This window comes from Physella acuta, unplaced genomic scaffold (assembly GCF_028476545.2).
Source record: "Physella acuta isolate Inbredline_101_S28 unplaced genomic scaffold, ASM2847654v3 ptg000168l, whole genome shotgun sequence".
In the NCBI taxonomy this organism is placed as follows: domain Eukaryota; kingdom Metazoa; phylum Mollusca; class Gastropoda; family Physidae; genus Physella; species Physella acuta.
The window spans coordinates 381,749-405,667 of record NW_026731687.1 but is presented as its reverse complement, the minus strand read 5'-3'; the positions used below and the strand labels follow the sequence as shown (position 1 = coordinate 405,667).

Genomic DNA, 23,919 nt, shown 5'->3' with positions numbered 1-23,919 from the left:
CACTATTTAATCCACAGATTCCAAGATCGGATCCGTGATTTCAGATCCACAAGATGACGGATACAACACAGCCGTCAGCGTCAAGCCGTGGAATGCGTGGACAGCGGTCACCATGGTGATAACAGCGTTACTGTTGTGTACAAGATAACAACGTCGTTCAGCGCCACCATTACGTCACTTCCTGCGCGTCCTCTAACTGTGGGTACATCGACGGTTTACCTTCTGATAAATCCTCCAGCATATAACAAACCCTGTTATTTGTAATACACCAAGTTAAACAGTTGATGCTTGTATTTAACAACGTAGCGTCATATCCAACAAGTCCATATACAAATTGTATTTCATACACATAAATCGATCTAGTTAATTTATTGGGACTTCGATCTTTGGTCGACTTGAGGTTTCAAATATATTTTGATAAATTAAAATGTACATTTCATATGTCATAATGTCACGATTTATCATCGTTTTAACTATCGCCAATTGTGAATATGCATTGTGCGTCTAGTATTTGTACTATGTATTCAGACCTTTTAAAGGTATATGGAGGAGAAAAACATTTTAAAATATTGCAATATTCGCATGGTAACTTTTTCCGTTAGTCGAATGTTTTCCTTAGCTTTTACATTCACGTAGTGATTTCATTTCTGTGATCTACATCTTATTCTCCTGTGTTCAACTTCTTAATGTCATATCTACGTCATGTTTTATCAAAGTCATGTGTGATATATGTCATATGTGATTTAAGTCGTGTATGCCTGTGATCTACGTCCTGTGTGATCTACGTCATGAGATCTACGTCCTGTGTGATCTACGTCCTGTGTGATCTACGTCATATGTGATCTATGTCAGGTGTGATCTACGTCCTGTGTGATCTACGTCATGTGTGAACTACGTCATGTGTGATCTACGTCCTGTGTGATCTACGTCATATGTGATCTATGTCAGGTGTGATCTACGTCATATGTGATCTACGTCATGTGTGATCTACGTCCTGTGTGATCTGTCAGGTGTGATCTACGTCATATGTGATCTACGTCATGTGTGATCTACGTCCTGTTTGATCTACGTCCTGTGTGATCTACGTCATATGTGATCTACGTCCTGTGTGATCTACGTCCTGTGTTATCTACGTCCTGTGTGATCTACGTCCTGTGTGATCTACGTCATGTGATCTACGTCCTGTGTGATCTACGTCATGTGTGATCTACGTCATGTGTGAACAAAGTCCTGTGTGATCTACGTCCTGTGATCTACGTCCTGTGTGAACTACGTCATGTGATCTACGTCCTGTGTGATCTACGTCCTGTGTGAACAAAGTCCTGTGTGATCTACGTCATGTGATCTACGTCATGTGTGATCTACGTCCTGTGATCTACATCCTGTTTAATCTACGTCCTGTCTGTGTATTTGAGTTAGAATAAGACCTGGTGATAGTACAATGTACGGCCATCTTTAATTCACTTGTTTTCATGCTATTGTCTGTCTGTTATCTTTTATTGAACTCGCTCAATTACAACTTGTCCATGTCGTGTTTTTTTTTTTTTTCTGGTGATCATTTCTTCGCCCTGTAGTTATCTGTGTTAAAGGTAGGAATAGCACTGCCTGCATTATCAATAACACACCAATCATTTAAACTGATTATTTAAAACATGTAAAGGCCGTTGTTGGTTCATGTATAAACAGAAGTGTCTCTTTTATGCTGAAGCTATTACATTAGTTTTGAGGCTATAGAAAACGTTATTGAATCATTAGTGTTATAAGTGTTATCAAAGATTCACTTGGGCTTTACTGAGTGCCGATACCAACACAGATTGTCTGATCTTGATCATACAGATAGCCCGCTGATAGCCCACAGATAGCCCGCTGATAGTCCATTGATAGCCCACTGATAGCCCACTGATATCCCATTGATAGCCCACTGATAGCCCACTGATATCCCATTGATAGCCCACTGATAGCCCACTGATATCCCATTGATAGCCCACTGATAGCCCACTGATATCCCATTGATAGCCCACTGATAGCCCACTGATAGTCCAATGATAGCCAACTGATAGCCCACTGATAGCCCACTGATATCCCATTGATAGCCCACTGATAGTCCATTGATAGCCCACTGATAGCCCACTGATAGTCCATTGATCAGCACAACTGCCCAACATCTAAATAATGAGATCTAACATGACCGAACTTGTTTATTGTGAAAACGGATACTTCAGTCATGCGCAAGATAGACTTCTTTCTTGGGGCATAGTTCAACCAATCATAGCTCTTTATTTTGTGTGAACTCTTCTCTAACCTACTGTTAGTCACAATGGTATTATACAGCTGTGTTTTGTCACATTGTAATTATTTTATCACAACGTAACTTTGTTTTGCTACAATATAACTGTGTTTTGTCACAATGGAACTATTTTATCACAACGTAACTGTGTTTTGTCACAATGTAACTGTAACTGTTTTATAACAACGTAACTGTGTTTTGTTACAACGTAACTGTGTTTTGTCACATTGTAACTATTTTATCACAACGTAACTTTGTTTTGCTACAATATAACTGTGTTTTGTCACAATGGAACTGTTTAATCACAATGTCACTGTGTTATGTCACAATGTAACTATTTTGTCGTAACTGTGTTTTGTTACAATGTCACTGTGTTATGTCACAATGTAACTATTTTGTCGTAACTGTGTTTTGTTACAATGTAACTGTGTTTTGTCACAATGGAACTGTTTAATCACAATGTCACTGTGTTATGTCACAATGTAACTATTTTGTCGTAACTGTGTTTTGTTACAATGTAACTGTGTTTTGTCACAATGTAACTGTGTTTTGTTACAATGTAACTGTGTTTTGTCACAATGGAACTGTTTTATCATAATGTAACTTTGTTCAAATGTAGTCACGTATATTTGGTTGAAATGTTTCACTAAAATGTGTTTCTGTGTTCAATGAAACTATCGCCCTGTCCTGTAGAAATGTTTCACTAAAATGTGTGTCAGTCTGTGTTCAGTGAAACTATCGCCCTGTCCTGTATTTAGAGTCGCATTTCTCTATGGCCTGTGGCTTATTTTACTCTTGTATTTATGAACCAATAGTTGGATGTTTCTAGAAGATTGTTGATTTATTCATATGGTTTGATGAAAGTTTCTATACTATGTTTTTGTGTAAATAAATGTCGTTAATTCGATTAAAAGCATTACATTTAACGAAGCTAATCAGCCCCTTCATTGCATCAATATTTTATTTAAGAGATTGTCCCTGAAAAACTAATTGATTGAAATACATGAATAATTTCTGACACAAAATACACGCTAATTTTAACGAGAAAGCGGGCTTTAATAAGATAGGGTAAAAAGCAAATGCCAGAAGTCGCTGAGGGGGGGGGGTAGATGGGGAGAACTAAGGATAGGTTGTGGGTTTGTGTACATAATGAATAGGAGGCATTATGGCTCAGATGATAACCTACACTGTTTTGCCTGCAGACACTTATTTGACTATTAGTTTAAAACAATGAACAGCTAAACATTCAAGATACAAAATGCAACATGTAAAAACGTTGAGGGGTGGGTGTCTGCACGACCATCCTCAATTGTCAGCTTTTGTGGGATTTTAACAGCTGTTTACTTTTTGCCCACGTACCCAAAAAATGTCACCAAAAAATAGCGTCAGGCTAAGTTAGGCTTCGACATCCTGCCCTAAAACATGGGTCTAATGAGGAAATGAAATGCTTCTCATCTCTTTAATTATCTTTTAGTGGCGTAGGTAGGGAGTGTAAAAAAAAAGGGTTTGAGGGGCAGGGAGCCTCTGTCTTATCTTTTATCTTTAAATTGCATGAAAATATTGTTGGCTGTCGGTTATCAGATTCCCGCCAAATTGTGGATAAGTTAAAATCGGCTACGGTTCCGGAAGGATTAGGTTTCTAGATCTATCAATTTTTTTTTTAAAGTTTTAATCAATACAACTATAAATGCTGTAGGTATCCGCTTAAATTTATTTGTTTAAAAAGTTAAATTATTAACGCAAAAATATTGACATATTCTTTAATTCACTTTAAAATTAAATTTATTTCATTATTTAGCTATATCAGAAAGAAAAAAAATCCCAGTTTAACCCCCCTCCTCCCCCTCTATTCATTATTCTTGAACACACGTCAAACCCACCCTCCCGCCTCCGTGCGTGACGTCATTTATGGAAGACCCCAACAAGTTATTCAACATATCTTGGTACAATCATTCATCAATGTTGGAACCTTGTCACAGCCCATACATTTCCATTCTGCTGATACATTTATATGTCGTGTAAAATAGAATGATAGGTCAACCGAAAGATATCATTAACATATTTCTCCTATTATACGTCATTGTCGACATGAACTCAGCTCAAACTTAACAATAAATGGAGACGACCTTCAACCCATGAACCAGATTGCCAAGTGCTGTGTTCTATAGTTCTATTGTGTTAGTTTAGCGGCTTCGCATAAAATCAAACTGTTGCGAGGTGGTGTATAATATTCGCTTGCAGTATAAAAAAAAAGCTCATCGTGCATGAAGGGAAACAACTGTAATTTTTCTAATAATGAGTTATCTATCAATCACACAACTTATGCCAGTCAATGTATTATTATTTGTGTATATAGTATTATATACGATTGTGCGCGTTTATTTCAAACTTTTATCTTAATAATAATAAAAATGTCAAGTTATATAGCCTCAATTATTTTAACTTTGTACAATTTGTTCTATTTAATTTAATAGCCGCGTAATTAATTAATAAAATAGTAGGGCCTAATATAACTTATTTGATTTGAATCCTTAGGGCTTAGGCCAACTACATTTTTGTACCTTTTCATTTTAGAAAATGAACCTAAAATTTACGTTTCTGTTTACTGTTTGTTTCTGGATGTGTAAAACCTCACTCAACGAATACTCAAATAGTGCTGTTGTGGGCACAATTATTTATCAACACTTGGTTTGAAACAAACACATTACACCACAATGGCAGTAACAAGAAACACAATGCTAGTCAAGTTGAAACAACCAGGAATTTATAGCCTATTGCTTTCGTTTACTGTTTTATTTCCCTTACATTAAATCACTACATTTTCTTTACATCAACAGTGCTTGATTTTAATTATTCTTATGTAGATCAGAACAGCAAGTAATTTAAGATCTTGAACAATAATCTCAATTTATTGTATTACTACTTTTAGAAATGATGACTGTTTTTGTGCACGAATTTATATCAATATATAAAACTTAGTAGGAAAATGTTACAAATGTTTGCGTTTCTGAAATTATTAAATTTAAATATACCGGTAATTTATATATTGTACAATTAAAACCATTCTTTTTTTTAATTCCAAGAATATTATTAGTGTAAATTGAAACTATTAAATTAAGTCTCTGTGCTGCTTTCAAAAGTACGATAATTTTTTACCGATCCTTTTTGTATTTACTTTCAATAAACTACAAATTTTCATTAAAACTCGATGCCACTGACAAAATCTTTTGAATGTGTACTATAAAAAGCAGTTCAATCATGATGTATTAAATTAAATGTAACATTGTAAACTCATGGTGATCAAGTTTTTAAATAAACACAACTTTTTAAAATGCTGATTTTTAAAAATGCTGTCCACAAGTAATAAATTGTCATTCATCATTATATTAAACAGTAGTTTTCATTGTAACTGATCAAATTGTCATACGGTATGCAAGAGGATGGTGTGTCAGAGTATTTTTCCAATTCAGCTTAAATTGACATTACAGTTTTTTAAACATTTGTTATACATGAGAAACTGAAGCATTTAAAAACATTTTAACTCCCCAGAAATAACTAGCTTTAGGATAGGTAGTTTGATTTCAAATGATCCGTATGTATGTATATATTCAAGCTTACAATATTTAATAAACACATTTCTCATATTTTGGCCTATATAGTTCTTTCCGTTGTTGTTTGACTTCATCTTGTGTTAATTAATTCAGCTAGAAAATCTTTCTCAGTAAATGTAAATGTTTTTTTCACACTTTTTAGCATCTGTGCTTTTGAATGAAAGTTAACTGAGATAAAAGTCAATGGTGCAGGTGTCTCTTTGACCTTGAAGTAAAGATTGCAAGGTCATTTCAATGCCAAGTCACTTTCTCCACAAGGATGGCTTTTATAGGCCTACTGTAAATCTCCGTACCATCAGACAGCTGATCATCGCTATTATCATTATGCCTTAACAAGTTTTGACAACTTATGTTAAAAAAAATTTGTTAGGAAATATTTCAGCTAAGGAGTAGGCCTAATCAAAATTTTAAAAGGTGGAGAATGTGGAGAAAGCTTTGTATTCAATTCCCTGCAACACTCTTCAGCACCAGCCCCCCCCCCCCAACAAGATGGAATTTATATACTAAACATACTTTTACTAGTGTGTTGTGCCCCCCCCCCCCCCTCCCGAGAAAAAAGTCTGGAAGAAAAACTGCTCTTCAGAATGACACCGATGTACTAAATGAGTACTTTCAAGAAATAAATAGATCTATACTTAAGAAGTTGCCTCCGCTTTGGATAAGCTAAACCTGGGAAAAAAATGAACATATCTTTTTTTATTTTAAAGGAAATACAATTGGGGAGATTTTGGTTGCTTAGACTTTCTGTGTTGGGTTCCAGAGTTTTTGTTTGAACAGAAACATCTGTTACAAGGCATGAATGGTTAAATTGCATCTTTAATAAAATCCATTTTCATTGCAACAATCCTGGTATGGTTCTTAGTCTCAATAAATAGTTTGTGTTTAGTTCTTTACATTAAGATCAGTGCAAAGTTCAAACAATTTTTACAGGAACAAAATAGGAGTAATGAACATATTAGGATAAGAGTTAAAAATGCCAACTTTCAGAAAAGGAACAAACAAGAAGTTAAAATGCATGAAAAATTCAAATGATTTATCTAATAGAAGCCTCAGGCAGGTTTATTTGATTTATCAGATAAAAAGGTTATGATAATCAGTTGGTTTCACTTGTATCCCATCATTTAAACAATTTGAATCATAGCATTGTTCTAGTGAAATACATTAAATGCTTTTTAATAACATTATAAACAATAAACCACTGTTATTTTAAAGTATTATTTACCTCTTCAATTATAAAAAGAGCCAATAGTTTTTATTGGTCAGAAAATAACACTTTGCTTTATTTCCCACCTCTCCTCCTTTATTGAAAACTTCAAACTTCAAAAAGGTGACTAATCATCATCATTTCTGTCAAATAGTGTTCTAAGTACTACAATATTTCTTTAATATAAGAGGAAATAATTATAATAAACTTTCTTAATTCCACATCAATATACAAGCTATATTTTCTAGGCGCATACAATGGAACTGGAAAGACCTTCTACATTGCTGTGTAACTGTAAAAAATATTTTTTATTAAATAAATGTCCTAAAATGTATTTGCTAAGCCAGATGCTGAGGCATATGCTGTTAGTGCATAAGCACTTTGTTTGGTTTCTAAAAGTAATTTAGCTTCATTAATCCAATCACTGGCAGCTCTTCGTGACTCTCCTGTTAGCTGCATCATGAACCTTAAGGCTATTTCTAGGTTTCCTCTCTCCATCCAGTGCTGAGCATAAGCTATTAGTGCAAAATTGTCTAGTGAGTTTAAATCTATTTCATCATATTCTGACATTGGCACCATTCGATCAAAGACAACCAGTGAATGAAGATAGGATATAAAATACTTGTACAATGATGTGTTGGGCTCATTGATAAGACCTAACCTACGGCAGATTTGTGAAACTCTGAAAAAACGATTTCTTAGTTGATCTTCAGTGCTGACACCTCTATCCAGGACTGTAGGTGCAACAGTGTTGGCAACTGTCTCAACAAAGGGATGCTGGAGGAAGAAAATTTTGAAACAAATGAATGCTCATGTAAACATAAGAGAGGGGTATTGTGTATTTGATTTTAGTGATAATAAAGAGATAACTAATTACCTTGTTTCCTGAATTCAAAATGGCTTCTATCCTGTTCCTTAAAGGTATTGATTGGGTTTCACTCTCAGCCTCACCAAATTGAATAGCTGATTTGAGAGAAATACAGGCAAGCCATAAATCTTGGGCTGATCGTGCTAACTTCTCACTGGCAGCACGGGCTGAAAATAAATAGGTGAAATTGTGGAAATATGTATTGTGGCATTACAAAAAAAATTCTGTATTGAAATAGTGTACTCAAATAAAGCCATGTGTTGTCAGCCAAGTAGAAGATGAAAAAGTCTGTCAAATATAGTTCATTATATAAAAAATTATTTTCCAACACTACAAGTTCCAACACTTATAATTTACAAAACAATAACTGGCACTTGGCATTTTCTCTTTTATTCTTTTTTGTAATTTTAATATAATTAAAAATTGTTAGATTGTTGTAATGTTGAATGAAATTAACATTTTTAAAATTCTACAGTATAGAAAACTTGGATAAAAAAACAAAAGAAGAGTATCTATTTTAAGACCATTTCCTGTGTGCTCTTGTGACTAGTTCCATTCAAAGAGCTTGTCTATTTTTTGCCAGGCCAAGCTTGACCTAACAGTTACTGTCTCAACAAAAGTTTGAAATCTGAGCAGAAAAATTACTCCTTTATCTTAAAAATAATTAAGTTTGACTGAACAAGTAACTCACCATCAACAGCAGCTTCAATACCCTTAAGTCTTGAGATCCAGCCAGCAACTTCAGACTGAAATTTTTCACGTTCCTCCAGCAGTTTAGCATTAAGTTCTCTATCAAATTCTACATTTAACTGTCGCTGCTGGACACTGAGAACATCTCTCAGATGATCACTGTGGGCAGCGGCTTGACGGGCCAGTTGTTTCCTCACCTCTGCTTCTAGTTTCAAGTAAAACTCCATTTCCTGTTAAAATATTTTAAACAAAATGCTTTATTGGTTGTTTATACTCTTATAACATAAGATGAATTTTTATTTTAAAATACTTCAGCTAGACATCAAATCTAACATTTTCTTGAATTTATTAACTAAAATGAATTTACTTATGAACTTAGTTTTAAAAATATTACCAATTTTTGCTTCTCAAAATCAAATTCCTGCTGCAAACGCATGCGTTCTTCAGCCACGGTAGCATCTGTGATTTTTAAATCTTCCAAACGCTGGGCCTCAAGCGCAGCCGATAGTCTTTGTCTCTCCATTGCTAATTGCTCGGCTATTTGCTTCTGCAGTTGTTCAATTCTGCGATGTGCATGGGCTATAAGTGCATTAAGTTCATCTTCTGATAACTTTTTACCTAATGAAATAGAAAGTATTTTCAAAACCATTTTGTTATTGTCATTTTTTTGCTTATATAATAAGCACCTGACTCATTGATTGACATAAATATAATACATTTGTTTACCTGAACTGATTTTAGCATCAGGCAGTATGCTTTCAATTTCCTTTTGAAATTGTTTTCTTCCTTTGTCTACCAATTCTTTATATTTTTGCATGACATTTGATTCTGCCTCTGCTTCTCTGACCTACAATCAAGTATTTTAACCTCTCTTAGCATAATAAAAAAGATCAGTATTTCTTATCGTTTAAATATTTATCATTTTACCTGAGGGATTATTATATGTGGAAAAAAATTCATCACCTAAGACAGTTTAAGATTAATAGAATACAAATCCTTCCCCTTAATAGTATATTTAACTATGACATTGGTCTACTATTTAACAACGAGATTGGTCTACTATGTTCAAATTGCATATTTTCAGGGCTTACATAATATTCTCATAGATCATGCAATAGTCATATTAAAATAACCTTTGAATTGGCAGCTGTCATATCTTTCAGTAGATCATTGACCCTCTTGCTAGCTGGAAAAATAGCTGGATTCTGTTTAGTGACTTGATTAACTTTTCCTTCTGTGATCACATCTTTCAGTCTTTCCAGACTTTTTCTGAGTGTTTAAATAAAAATGTTACCGCAAAATGCCTCATTCTTTAAATTAGAAAAAAATTAGACAATGTACTCAAATGTTTACTTTTTCAGGTTACGACAGTCTAAAGGCTGAATTCTTAAGAACCTTGTGTTTGAAACATGTTTCAATGAAAATTTAGAGGATGAAGAAACATAAAATAAAAGAATAGCCTAACAATTATTTTGACAAATACAAGATTAAAAAGCAAAGCTAAATGAAAAACAATATGAATACATATTTAAAGAATGTAACTTAACATTTTCAGTTTTACTGAGATTTGTTTCGTTAAAAAAAAACATGTATTTCCTATACATGTTTCTTACACCCAACTGGTTTCTAATGCTGGAATTTTAAGTTGTAATCAGAATACTTTGGTTTCATGTTCTTAGAATTAGTAATTAGAGCAGGCTACATGGTGACTTACTTTGACTCAATTGAAAGCTCATTAGCCCTTTGAAAAGCATGTTCCCTTTCTTTATATGCTATGGCCACAGCTTCCCACTGTGCATCTTTCTGTAGAATCTGTTGTATTAAAAATTACTTCATAAAAAAGTGCTTTCAATATTTTTAAAGCTCTTTTGTTTTTAGTCTTAAAATAGAACATGTATTACTATGAAGAACTTTTATGGAATGTTAAACTGCATATGTAATTTAAGATTTTAATTTAAAACATTTTAAGAATATTTGGAATAAAAAACGTTTTCTTAAGGCTGTGACATTTACCATAGATTTATATTTTCAGAAATAAGATTCAAGAGCTATAATTACGGGATTTCAGTAAAACTAATGTAAATATTTGTAAAAATTTTAAAAAGTGCAGAATTTTTTTTACCAAATATGTATGTATGCACCTATTTTATTTAAAATACCAAGTAACTAAAAAAAATGTATGGAAGATCTTCACCACTTGCCCATATTTTGTAGTACAGATTAAAAAAGTATTTCTGGACAAACAGATTTTAACATGATATTCAAATTTCAAAAGATACTCAACAAAATATTTAGTTTAACTGCTTTACAGTTTATTCAGTCTTTTAAACATGTTCAACAGATGTTCAGACTCTAAATACAAGTGCTCAACTAGGTATGGCTTAAGTTAATAAAACTATAATGAAAGACTAAGAATCAGTTTAAGATCATAAAAAAATAAACACGATGATAGAACATTAATTGTATTTCCTTTATGAAAAAACAATAAACACACACCATATGAGATGATTAGAAATTTAAAATAGTTGAACAATTAATTTAAAAGCCTCAAGACATTCAAAGTAAAAAATAGTTGACTTGCATCAGATGTGTCATCCATGGCTTGTTTTAACAACTTTGTATGGTTACGAATAGATGAAGCAAGCTCTTTCTGTGCCTGGATTGCTTCTTCTGTAAAACGTTCACTGTTGGTTAACAGTTTGTGTATCGCCACTTCAAGTGCTGAAAATTTAAAGTACGGTCAAATTAATAGGAATCACTTCAAACAAGAATTTTTAAAAATGATTACACTATAAACGTCAAATGTGTGATTAAATTTAATGAAATTATTTTTTACCTGCATTGTCTGCTTTAGCATCATCCTCACGCTTTTTCAACTGTGCATCAATTACTCTAGGATCAATCTTTTTTTCTTCTTTCTTTAATGGAACTTCTACATATAAATGTAACAGAAAATTGAATAACCATATAAACAATATTGACTTAACATTTTATACATATTATATTAAACCATTTTTGTAGTCCAAACATTAATTCAATTTTGTAAACTAGCTTGTATTTCAATCATATTTACAATTTAAAGCTGTCTGATTTTTAAAAGAATAATGGCGATTGATTTTTTTTAAATTTTCTACAGTGCTCAGTCATGAAGCTCTAAACTTCAGCAATTTTTATTGCAAATTAACATCTAAACCATATTCTGAAAAAGGCTATCGTGTTACTGTGAATATTTGATTTGACAGATCTCTGTACATTTTATAGTGTGTTGTGCAGAGAGCTTGGCATCTTAATATAATTTAATTTTCTATTTATGTCCATGGTAGCGAGCCATTATAAGTCAATAACATCCCACTACCTTTTACCTTAGAACCTGAGTCCACCCATATCTGATAGTATCTGACTCACATAAGGGAAACTAATGGCATAGTGTCAACCACACTATTACTTCACATGCCGAGCTCACTGAAACAGGCAAACTCTACTTCACCTTACCAATGGACTATCAAGTTCGAAAGGTTACTTTACTTTTTTTTTTACCTTTTACCCTACACTTTAGCATATATAATTATTTTAAATTCCTCAAAAAAAAAAACCCATGAAAAAATTAGAATGCTAACTTCTAAGCATAAAAAAAAATCAAAAAAAAATATGCTTTTGTAATGGTACCAAATAGAAAAAATAGGATGGCATTAATGTTCAAATAATTATTTGTGTTACTGACACTATTATAAAGTGCAGCCTAAATACCTATAATACTGGGCTTTAAACATATAACATAATTATGTTCTTTATACCTTTCAAAATCTACCATTTGGTGAATCAAGACTGTAATTCATGGCAAAAGTAAATAATTCTAACTGACCAAAGCAGTGTGTCAGTAATCAATATTAACCAGTTTTGATACAGGCTATAATCATATTTATGTACAAATAAATTCATATATTTTTAATACCTTCAGTTTGACTTGTTTCTTTCATAAGAGCTGTTTTGACATCAGAGGCTTCTAAAAAAAAATGTATTATTTTCTTAAGCAATAGTATGTACGTGTTTACCTGATGATTTTAAACAACAAAAAATTTATTTGTCGATGACAGATAAAAACATATACAAATTATTTGATTAAACTGTATAATAAAAAGCACATAATTTTCTATACATCATATATATTCTTTTAATTTACACAGGTTCTGATATTGCAATAGATAAATTTTTGAAATTCCTAGCTTAAAAGTAACAAATATCCATGGTTCTTGTTACAAAAATTATCAATATTTTAACTAGTTTACGTTAATAATGTAAATTTTTTGTACTTTTGAAATATGGGCCGATAAAGGTGATTAAAAACAACTTTTATCAAAATTAACAAACAGGCTTGTATTTGTTGCCCACAAGTTGGATTTTTACATTAAAACAACAAAAATTGAAATAGGATATAAAAACAATTCTCAAAAGCAAAAAACATTAAATCATGTATGTTTTGAACAGTGATCTGCAAACATTCTGTTCAAGTAAATTAATAAACATTCAAATTTCAAACCAAAAAACCATGAACATGACTGCAACTGAACTATTAACCTGAAAAATTTTCCCGTAATAGATCATCTCTTTGTAGTTCTAAAATCTGGTATGACTGATTCTGAACTGAAGAGGGTTCTGTTGATAGATTTAAAAACCAATAATCATAATCAGTGTTTTCTTTGCCAGAAAACTGCCTTGAGCTCAGTTTGTTAATCAGTGATTATTTAATAAATGGTATTTTCACTTCTGAATAGAGCCTTATAAAAATGTGTTGGATAGTACTTCCAAGTCATCATGACAGGGGGAAAACACTAGCGTAAACTAAAAATGAAAACCTTAATACATTTTTCTTTATGTAATTGAATAATTAAATAATAAAAAACAAAAATTCACAGCAAGTACTTGGAATACCTGTTAAATTTTGAAGAGGACTATTTTTATTTGTCAACATTTCCTCAGCCAATTTTTTTTCTGAAGAATTATAAGCAGAAACTTAAGTTTTTGTTTCGGTTACATGAATTCAAATTATATGTATAGGAGTTTTAAAATCATTATTTCACATTATTTTAGGGGATTTTCAATTAAATGACAAATTATTGCCCTTGACATGTTTGGAACAATCTGATTTTTATCTGCCAAATAAAAAAAACCAGTTTATAGTTTGTTATATTGGATTTACTGCAACAAAAATAATATTTTAAAGGGAGAGTATTCCAAATTGAATGTTAATCAGAAAGCACCTTCTGCTGTTTGGAAAAATTTAAAAACACTTCTGTTATGATAATTGCATATCTGCTGAAACAGAACAGCTAAAAATTTGCAGTCAAAACTAAATAGCAGCAATTTAAAAAAGTATGTGAACAATCATTTTTCTTTATCATAAAACATTAGTGATTAAATATATGCTGTGTTTTTTAATTAACTGAAATGTATAAGAATAATAGCTGATATAAATGTTAATTAACATCATCATAAAATCATCAAAATGAACGGCACAACAAAATAACAAATGTCAAAGTAATAAAATGCTGAAGTAGCAAAAACAAATAGAGAACAGTTAAAATATACAACTTATGAAATCTCTATTAACCAACAAAACAAATACCCTCAAATTCTTCTCGTAAGTTGACAGTATCTACACGATCAACACGGCTATCATCTTTATCATTGACAGCTAAATAATTACAAGAAATGTTTACATAAGAAAAATCTAAGCTAACCATCAATGGATTAGGTGTGTGTCTTTCACATAATCATTGTTCACAGAGTCATATTTATTTCTAGATTATGTAAACAAGCCTTTTTTAGTATACCTGTCTCATTTTTCATGTTTTTTCCATCTTCATCTGTAAAAATTTCCTTATCTTTACCGCGCGAAGGGGGAATATATGAGAAGTACTGATCTGGATTTAATTTGTTAAGTTTATACTTTTGGTTTTCAATATTATTTTTAAAATCGTCAGTGGTGCATAAAGCAGTAAGATAAGCATCAAAGCAATTCACTGAAAAGTTAAGTTTATAAAGTTAATAAAGGAACAGCAAACCCAAACGTTTTTTTTAGTAAAATTAAAATAAGATATAATAAAAAATGTTTTAAAAATTCCATTTACAGAAAAGATATTAAAAAAAAATTATGTAGATAAATTAATCAGCACAATTTTGATGACAATCAACTATGTTCTTGTCTTTAAAAATTAATAAAAAATATTTTAAAATGTATTTACTGTACAAGCAGCACTGATAATCATGACAACTAATAACAAAAGTAGAATTTGAGAACAAATATTTATAATATATAACCTCTAAATATAAAACTATTTTCAGTTACATTTTAAAACAACATAAAACCTACATAAATACAGTTGACACACCACACCATCCATTGTAATTACTCAATTTGTAGAAGTCAAAACAAAACATACATAAAGCGTAATACATTGTGATAATCATTTATAACTGTTTTTAAAACAGCAGCTTTACAAAAAAAATATTTTATTTTGTGAAAAGAAAATATAATTGCTTTAATTTACCTGTTTGGTTGGAGACAGGCTGTGTCATGGATTCTTGCACCTGCATACATTTGAAGAATTGGTGTGAAAAACACTTATCATTCAAGTACAATTTTCAATGGCTATTTCAATGTTAATCCAATGATAATAGAAAGTTTTAGGGTAACGATAAACCTATGAAAATGTTAGCTTACATTTAATATACTAGGCTTTTCAACAATATGAACTGGATGCAGATCTTGTACCCTGAAAAAAATGTAAAGCTGGTTAAAGTATGTCTACATAACTGTATAGCCCTAATCCTAACTTCAGCTAATGAACATAAAACATGTAAAGCAGGAGTATTAAAACAAATATATCTCATAAGTGAAGTTACACTTTTAAACGTGGCAGTAAATTGGCCAGATGAAGTAGTTCACCTTTTCTGTGACCTTAACATACATGAAGGGAAAATGTGGTAAGCATGAAGCCCAGTTATCTTTACTTTCCCTAGCTGGACTCCTACAGACTCAAGTCTAGGATCCAAATATGAGACTTTCAGGTTAGCAGGCATGAGATCCAGGAAAGCAACTGACAAAGGCAGGACTATCTTGGGGGACTGCCAAGAAAATTGCCTGAGACCAGCAAAAGTGGAAAGAGCTGTCTTTGGTGACCCCATGTGTCTTGGGGACAAAGGGGAAAAAGATGGCAATGATAGTCACGAAATCTACCATGCCACAACACCATCCCATACATAGATGTATAGAACTCCTAAATTCTATAATAGACCAATTATACAATCATTTTAAATTATCTCCAACCTCCATAAAGCTATGAAACCTTACCTGTCGGGGTGAACAGCTACTTTGCTTTCTGGCAAAACACTTTCTAACACCTCTTTTGCATAGGGAACATTTGCTTCTAGCTGCTTACGAAAGTTTGGATCATACCATGCATAGCCCAACAAACTGGTTGCTGCAGCAGGTAAACCAAATCCGAAAAACTTGAACAATCTAAATCCTCCTCTGAATAGAAGAAAATTTTGGAACATTGTTTTTGAAAAGTGACATTAACTAAAAACTAAGCTAGAACATTAACATATTAATAATAGTATAACATATTCTTAAACTGCTTATTTAGGACAGGTTTTTACAAACAATAACATACGATTTTTTTGGTAGTTGACTTTGTACTGGTGGTGCAGTTAGAGGCTTAGGAGGAGGTGTGGATTCACTGGTTAGTTGTCGCTTAGCAGTCCTGACAAGGAGTTTGGTCTAAAAAACAAATTTACTTATTAGATACAAAGCAGTGTGTTGGAGGATTTGATACTCAGTGTATAAAGTAACAAAAAGAACATCTAACTCAAATCTTGAATATAAGGTTGTAATAAATTACATGAAATAAAATACAATGAAATATTCTGAATTCATAAGAGCAATAAGTAATAATAGTCCTATAGAAACTTAACTTGCAACTATTTTAAAATTAACTTTAAAAACAATTTAACTTAAGCATGAAGAAAAGGTCAAATTTAATTTTATAAGAATCATGTTAATGTAATGTTTCTGCATTTAAGGCTATATTTCTATTTATTTTCACCAAGCCTAAATTTTTAACAAAGTTTCACTTTCAAAAGACAAACTTTAACTAGCTGTAGGCCCAATAGGAACCACATGATCGGATAATCTGAAAAACCCCACTTTGTAGTTATTTGCCTTGAACATAAAACTTTGGCAATAAAAAATTTTATGGCCCCTGGCTCGTTTTAAATAATCAAATACCATGTTATACCATATCAATATTGCAGGCTGCTCCTTTAAACAAAACGAGACTTCAATGTCCCATTTTATTCATAGTCCATTGCAATGTTTAAAACAAACGTAGCCATCATAGCGCTCAGAGGAAAGCCATCGGAACAAAACCGCACCCTGCAGTGGCAGCGCCATTGCTACAAATCTATTTTTCCCTGCAGAAGCCTCCCCTGAGCATTCTCAACAACTTCCCAAAGTTTCATGGCCCTAGGCTAGATGGAGCAATTACTTTGTATGTGCATGCACAAGTATTATTTGCTAATCAAATTTAACTTTTTCACATTATGATAACTGTTCAGGTGGTCAAAATGGTTGCGAATCAGTCAGCTTTACTTCGTGGCATGAGTTCCATTCCTTTGAGCTCTTTTTGCCATCTTTTTTCTTATGTTACTAAGTAAAAGAAAGCAATTCTTGAACTTTTGAAGGATTACAGGTTAGGTTTAGGCTTACTATTAAGGATTGCCTTCAACGCATTAGGGTTAGAAACAGTGTTTATTTCAGGGGAAACTTGAACTTTTCAGGCCTGAAAGAAACTCTGGTTCAGGAGGATTAGTATTTGGCATTTGGGTAAATATACTGACATGCAAAGTACATAGTGTTAAGTTCAGCACGCGGTTCAACACACGCTGTGGCCACCCCCCTGTTTATCGCTTCATATGATAATTGTTTGGATGTTTTATACAAAACTACCGATATCTGCTGTTTGCATGTCCATTTCTAAATATATCCAGGTCAAATTCTTTTGTTTTCTCTTTCTGGAAGACAATTCTAGTTCCCCCTATGAAAAGCACTAGGTCCCTGATGAGACAAATAAAACCAACCAATCAAAGCTTTTTATAACTAGGTTAACTATAAATAGCTTGTACATATGTGATCGATTTGCGAAACTTTACTCTAGATTCTAGATCTAGAAAACAGGTTTTAGTTTGCTCCGGCTAGGCCTGTAAAAGTAAAATACTCAAAAATAAATAAATTTTGTATTCTACAAGGTAACTAGTTTATAACTAGATCCACACCACACTAGATGACTAGAGTTAGGTGAGTACACTACCTAAAACTAAACTACACTTGTCATTACCTACCTACACCACCGTTGTCACAACTTATGTATCTAGATTCTAGATCTACGGTAATCTATCGTTTTGGGTACGTAAAATCGCCCGCTGCTATTAATGTACGAAAACGTTACCTCATTGTCAAGGCTTTAATAGAAGTTTATTGTCATATGTTTGTGTCAATTATTATAGATAAATGAATAATAAACTTAAATCAATGGCTAAATATATCAATATAGGCCAGAAATTAACTTTAAACAGCAGTGTCTGCAAGCAAGATTTGCTATATAAATAGCAGCCATTTGTAAAATAGAGTGACTTCCGCCTGAATCTCGCACTATAAGTCTATAAAATTAAAACTTTAACAAGATGGCTGCTATAGTAAATGAGCATGGTTGCATCTGTTGGAAACATCGCTGGTGTTCATTTATTACTGAAAAGTTTTAATTCAATTGTTTAAAAACAGGTACATAAATGAAACAAGGAAACAATTTTGTATTTTTAAAACATAAATCCATCTCAAAATGTGAAATAATTATTAAAATGTAAGGAGTCACCTGTTTTTCACATTACTAGTCGCGGGCGATTTTGCGTACCCAAAACAATAGATTACCAGATCTACCTGTGATTGAACTGTGTTAGACTCGTGTGTAGTTAAGTGTAGCGTACTATAGGGTGTACTGTAGTTAACTGTAGACTACTGTAGTGTAACTGTAGGTAGGTAGAGTAGTGTAGTAGAAACGTGTAGTGCAGCACTGGCAACTTTACTTATGAACTTTGCAGGCACGAATGTAGAACTCTATCGTCTATCAGTTATCTCAGTCAAGAAAACTAGATTCTAGATAGATCAGATAAATACTAAGTACTAAGTACGGTACAGTTTAGATATTTTGAACCATACCTGTTTTGAAGTCTGTGACCTCCACATTTTTACTGTCAGTAATCATCAACTGTATAGCATGAGAATATCACGTAATTATTTTTTATAACTATTTATTTACTTTTTGGTGTTAGAATACTCTAAAATTAACTAAACCCCAAGGTGAAAGTCTGTGTCCAGGATGCAGACCAATTTGGGGGTGAAAGTTATATATTTTCCAAAATAGTAAATCTAAATGATTTTAATAATTTTGATACTACTGCAACATCCAAAACTAATTTTAAAATACATAAAAATAAGCAACAGCAGAAAAACAGAAACATAAAAACAATTGCGATTTCCTACACGAAATACATTTCCTAAAATGTAATTATTTTTATTTTATAACCCTACTAGTTTAGAGTATTTAAACTTGTATACTTTCCTTTTCTTCGACAACGTTTCCAATTTCTATCAACTTCATAAAACCATTTTTTACCCAATTTGAAAAACATTCCTTGATTCCACGTAGCTTTTAGAGTGGACTTTCATTTAGTAAAATAATCAGGCTGCTCAACAAAAGTTTCAAATCCAACCAGGCATATTGGTCTACCGGCTGTTAACACTATTAACCGAGCATTGACAAACCAACCTGAAAATTCATTAATTTTTAAAATTTGAAACCACATTCGTATTTGTTTGTTCAGGGGTGATTCTTAATAAATTACGACACACTCATTAGAATTTGGATGTTCGGATTTTAGTAGTTAGGTTGTAGTGGCGTAACCAGTAGTGTCATGGGTTACTTACGTTTAACCTTATCCTTATCCAGCATAAGGGGGGGGGGGGGGGGAGGGGGGCGGTCATCCATAAATGACCTCACGCTTTAAAAAAAACTGTTTACCCCCCCCCCCCTATCCCCAGTGTCACACTTTGTCACAAAAAGCCAGATTTGTTGATTTTGCAGTCTCCGAATACATCCCTTAAGTTCTTCAATGAGACTCCACCTCCAGGTCTGTCTTGGGTGCGCTCTCTTTCGCCTTTTCTGGGTATTCCACTCAAGCGACTGGAGTGTCACATTTGAGTAAGCCACCTGATAAAACTGCCAGAGAAAGATGCTGGCAAGAATCATCATAGAGAGACTTGGAGGCCTTGACAATAAAAACTTAGACAAGAACAGGTTGGTTTTCGACATGACTGGTCATGTACTGACCACATAGCCACAGTGTGCATCATTATTGAACAGTCCTTTGAGCAGCTATCCCCCGTATAATTGACTTTTGGCGACTTCAAAAAGGCGTTTTACAGTGTGAGTAGAGATGTTATCTGAAAGCCAATATGGAATAAAAAAATGTATCTATCATGGCATCTGTATGAAAATTCTGCCTGTCAGGTAATCCACAAAGGAAAACGAAAAATGGGAGTCAGACAGGGATATTTAATTTCACCAATGTTATTCTTGATGGTAATTGACTAGATCATGCAAAACAACGACACATGAATACAGTGGAATTTCACCAAAAGGCTGGAGGATCTAGATTTTGCTGATGACATCTGCTTATTATCTCACAAACAACATGCCGTATCTGGGAAATGCAACAGCAATTTTGAAAGGGGGGGGGGGGAATTGTAGGTTGAGATGTGACGTCATTTTAAGGGGGGGGGGTCTGGTATTTTGTGACGATTTGTGACGGAGGGAGAGGTGGGTACTGGGTAAAAATAGTCAAAAAGAGCGTGACGTCATTTGACTATCTCTCCTATATGGGCCGTCAATAAACTACGTTACATTTCTAGTTCAATTTGGGAAGATGTTTTACTTCTTCTCGTAGATTTCTTCGGCCTTTTTACCTTCAGCAGTGAGAGTACCATGCGCACAGCCTCTCCTCGAAGTTCTGTCACTGGGCCAGGTGCTCCCACATGTTCACTTATGTCTGCTTGTCTCTGTAATTTGTAAGTCAGCAAGGGTATAAATCAACCTTTTTGAGATCTCCTTTCAGGCTGCCACTTTCATTCTGCCTGTTGTTATAGAAGGTCTGCTAGTTATCAAAAGCATTTTGGGACCTCTTTTAAGGTTTGATACTCTTACTTAGTTTTTTGTTAGAGAAATATGTCCGACAGTGTCATATATAAAGACTGAAATTGGATATTTTGTGTATCATTCTTTGTTGTTGCAACTCTAACTACAATATTCGTCCAGAGGAGTAACATGGCAGAATCGACTGTTCAGATAGATATAGCCTATAGAATGTTATATCCATCTGCATTTCATCTTTACTTCATAATAAACAGCAGTACTAGAAGACGCAAAATGCTTTGCTTTAGATTGGTTTCTATGTCCACATAGACCAAGCTCCCGCCAATACTAAAATAGTCATAAATATAGTTGTCAAAGTCAAATCTTGATAGAAGCCATCATAAGGCTAAACGATATTCGCTTTTATCCAACGTGGCATTTATGCGTACAGACGGCTGTTCTTTGCCGCCAAGCTTTCTATCTAAAGTTAGCAGAAATTAAGCCTCACAACAATAAAAAACATAGGAACTCAACGATGAATAGAATACATTTGAATTAAATCTAGCTCGTAATTTTGAACAGCTGTTTAAATTTACGCTAGGTCGGGTATCACCCGTTGCGGCACTTCGTGGTGTCACCCCCCCCCCCCCACAACGAAACAAAGTATATATATATATGCGTGTGTGTGTATAGCTTTAATAACTGCCGTCACACTGTGTCACACACACCCACATTTACTAAATGTCGATTTGTACTTAGAAGACCATTTAACTTTAATTTAATCATTAATTAATGGAACCGGCAAACTGCATTTTTCTTCTGTACAGTTTGCATTTTTTGCCTTGGTGTCACCCCCTAAATGGTGTCACCCGATGCGGTCCGCACCCCGCCCACGTTAAGCCTCTGTTGATGACACATCCTCAGAAAAGATGAAGAGCAGTTTTCACGATAAAGTAAAAAGCAGATAAAAATATTAAAGTTGAGTGATATTTTGCACTAAAAAGCTATGTTAGTGTTACCGAGAGCTTTACACAACATTTGGTAAATCTTTAAGACCACTATAATGATTTTATTTCTAATCAAGATTGCGCGAATCTTGTATTATTTAAAAGTTGTATTAATCTCCGAAAGAGGGACCGATGACGCGGTAATGTTCTCCCCCTTCTCCCTCTATTCATCTGCCTATAGTGTTGCGCCCTTGCTCCATATCTGCCTATAGTGTTGTGCCCCTGTTCCACATCTGCCTATAGTGTTGTGCCCCTGTTCCACATCTGCCTATAGTGTTGTGCCCCTGTTCCACATCTCCCTAGAGTGTTGTGCCCCTGCTCCCGCCACTCATATGCCTATAGTGTTGTGCCCCTGCTCCAAATCTGCCTATAGAGTTGTGCCCTTGCTCCCGCCACTCATCTGCCTATAGCAGGGGTCTCCAAACCACGGCCCGTGGGTCGGATGCGGCCCGCGGTGTCCTCTCATCCGGCCCGTGTAGATCTTTTTGTCCACGGAATAAAACGTTTGTTGGTGATGGCTGAGGAAATTTGCCCAGAAAAATCATGAAGAAACTGGCCCCCGAATTGAAATTTGATTGTTAATGCGGCCCTCGGACTGAAAAGTTTGGAGACCCCTGACCTATAGCATTGTGCCCCTGTTCCACATCTGCCTATAGTGTTATGCCCCTGTTCACACCTGCCTATAGTGTTGTGCCCCTGTTCCACATCTGCCTACAGTGTTATGCCCCTGCTACACATCTGCCTACAGTGTTATGCCCCTGCTACACATCTGCCTATAGCATTGCGCCCCTGTTCCACATGCCTATAGTGTTGTGCCCCTGTTCCACATATGCCTATAGTGTTATGTCCCTGTGCCACATCTGCCTATAGTGTTGTGCCCATGCTACTCATCTGCCTACAGTGTTATGCCCCTGTTCACACCTGCCTATAGTGTTATGCCTTTCTCCACATCTGCCTACATTGTTGTGCCCCTGCTCCACATCTGCCTATATATATATATATATATATATATATATATATATATATATATATATATATATATATATATATATATGAAAGTAACTGTATGTCTTTTATGCAGCCTGGGGGTTTTATGAATGAATGCTTATACTGCACCAGGGATGTCCATTGGCGCATATCTTTGGGGATAGGGGGGTGTGGTGGTGTTGGGATTCATATATATACTTCACTTTTTCAGCGCCAGCCTCTCCTTCCCAAAATTTTCAAGTGCCCCTTCCCTCTGTAGAAAATAGCCTGAAAAAACACTGCTCCAGTAGTTTTGTTATCTGTAACGCCCTGAGCTACAATGAATTCTACATTTGTTTAAGAGGGCGCCCAATGCTATGGATATGGTGAGCTACTACAATCAATGACTAAAGCAAACCAGAGGCCCTGAGAAAGTGTAACCTACACATCCCAAGTGTGTATATATATATATATATATATATATATATATATATATATATATATATATATATATATATATATATATATATATATATATATATATATATATATATATGTATATATATATATATATATATGTATATATATATATATATATATATATATGTATATATATATATATATATATATATATATATATATATATATATATATATATATATATATATATATATATATATATGAATATATATAGGTCTCTCTCTCCATATATATACAAACACATATGTATAAATATATAAATGATTAAATATATATATATATATATATATATATATATATATATATATATATATATATATATATATATATATATATATATATATATATATATATATATATATATATATATATATATATATATGGTGTTTTCCCCATTCTAGTACTGAAAGATGAATACAACTTAAATGAGCTTAAGTTAAATTACTAGAACAAAGCACTCCCTCAATAAAAATAAGCTATTTGTTTTTGTCTTGATGTAACTGGTTAGATGATTTCACTGTGCTTAAAAAAATAAATTGGGGTGTAAGTTCAACTAGCATT

At 33.5% G+C, this 23,919-nt stretch overlaps 2 protein-coding genes across 7 annotated transcripts in view; one reads left to right on the top strand and one right to left on the bottom strand.

The window, feature by feature from the left end:
* LOC131936129 (limbic system-associated membrane protein) overlaps positions 1–5,915 on the top strand; it is a 105,436-nt gene extending 99,521 nt beyond the window's left edge. Inside the window, exons 10-11 of one of the 2 annotated variants that reach the window (XR_009386014.1) lie at positions 18–774; positions 853–5,915. Coding sequence is in view for 1 of the 2 variants with exons in the window: in XM_059293035.1 (XP_059149018.1) it covers positions 18–148 (131 nt within the window). In the remaining variant the exon portion in view is untranslated. Of the gene's footprint in view, positions 1–17 lie in introns of both variants that reach the window. The other variant, XM_059293035.1, reaches the window with a different exon arrangement.
* Positions 5,916–6,696: 781 nt separating this feature from the next.
* On the bottom strand, positions 6,697–19,119 carry LOC131936122 (MICOS complex subunit Mic60). Of its 5 annotated transcripts, none has more exons than XM_059293019.1 (19): positions 18,934–19,119; positions 16,334–16,440; positions 16,012–16,191; positions 15,382–15,433; positions 15,209–15,248; positions 14,492–14,680; positions 14,284–14,352; positions 13,590–13,649; positions 13,236–13,313; positions 12,613–12,663; positions 11,497–11,592; positions 11,242–11,381; positions 10,375–10,472; positions 9,794–9,929; positions 9,387–9,507; positions 9,055–9,278; positions 8,662–8,890; positions 7,980–8,137; positions 6,697–7,879 (listed from the first exon to the last, which is right to left on the bottom strand). In XM_059293019.1, exons 1-19 carry the CDS (start codon positions 18,958–18,960, stop codon positions 7,427–7,429), a joined length of 2,508 nt encoding a protein of 835 aa, XP_059149002.1. In that variant the 5' UTR covers positions 18,961–19,119; the 3' UTR covers positions 6,697–7,426. The 5 variants fall into 5 exon arrangements, with proteins under 5 accessions (XP_059149002.1, XP_059149003.1, XP_059149004.1 ...); XM_059293020.1 differs by having other exon boundaries at positions 14,492–14,581; positions 18,934–19,118; XM_059293021.1 differs by lacking the exon at positions 14,492–14,680 and having other exon boundaries at positions 18,934–19,118.
* Between the last annotated feature and the right edge of the window lie 4,800 nt (positions 19,120–23,919).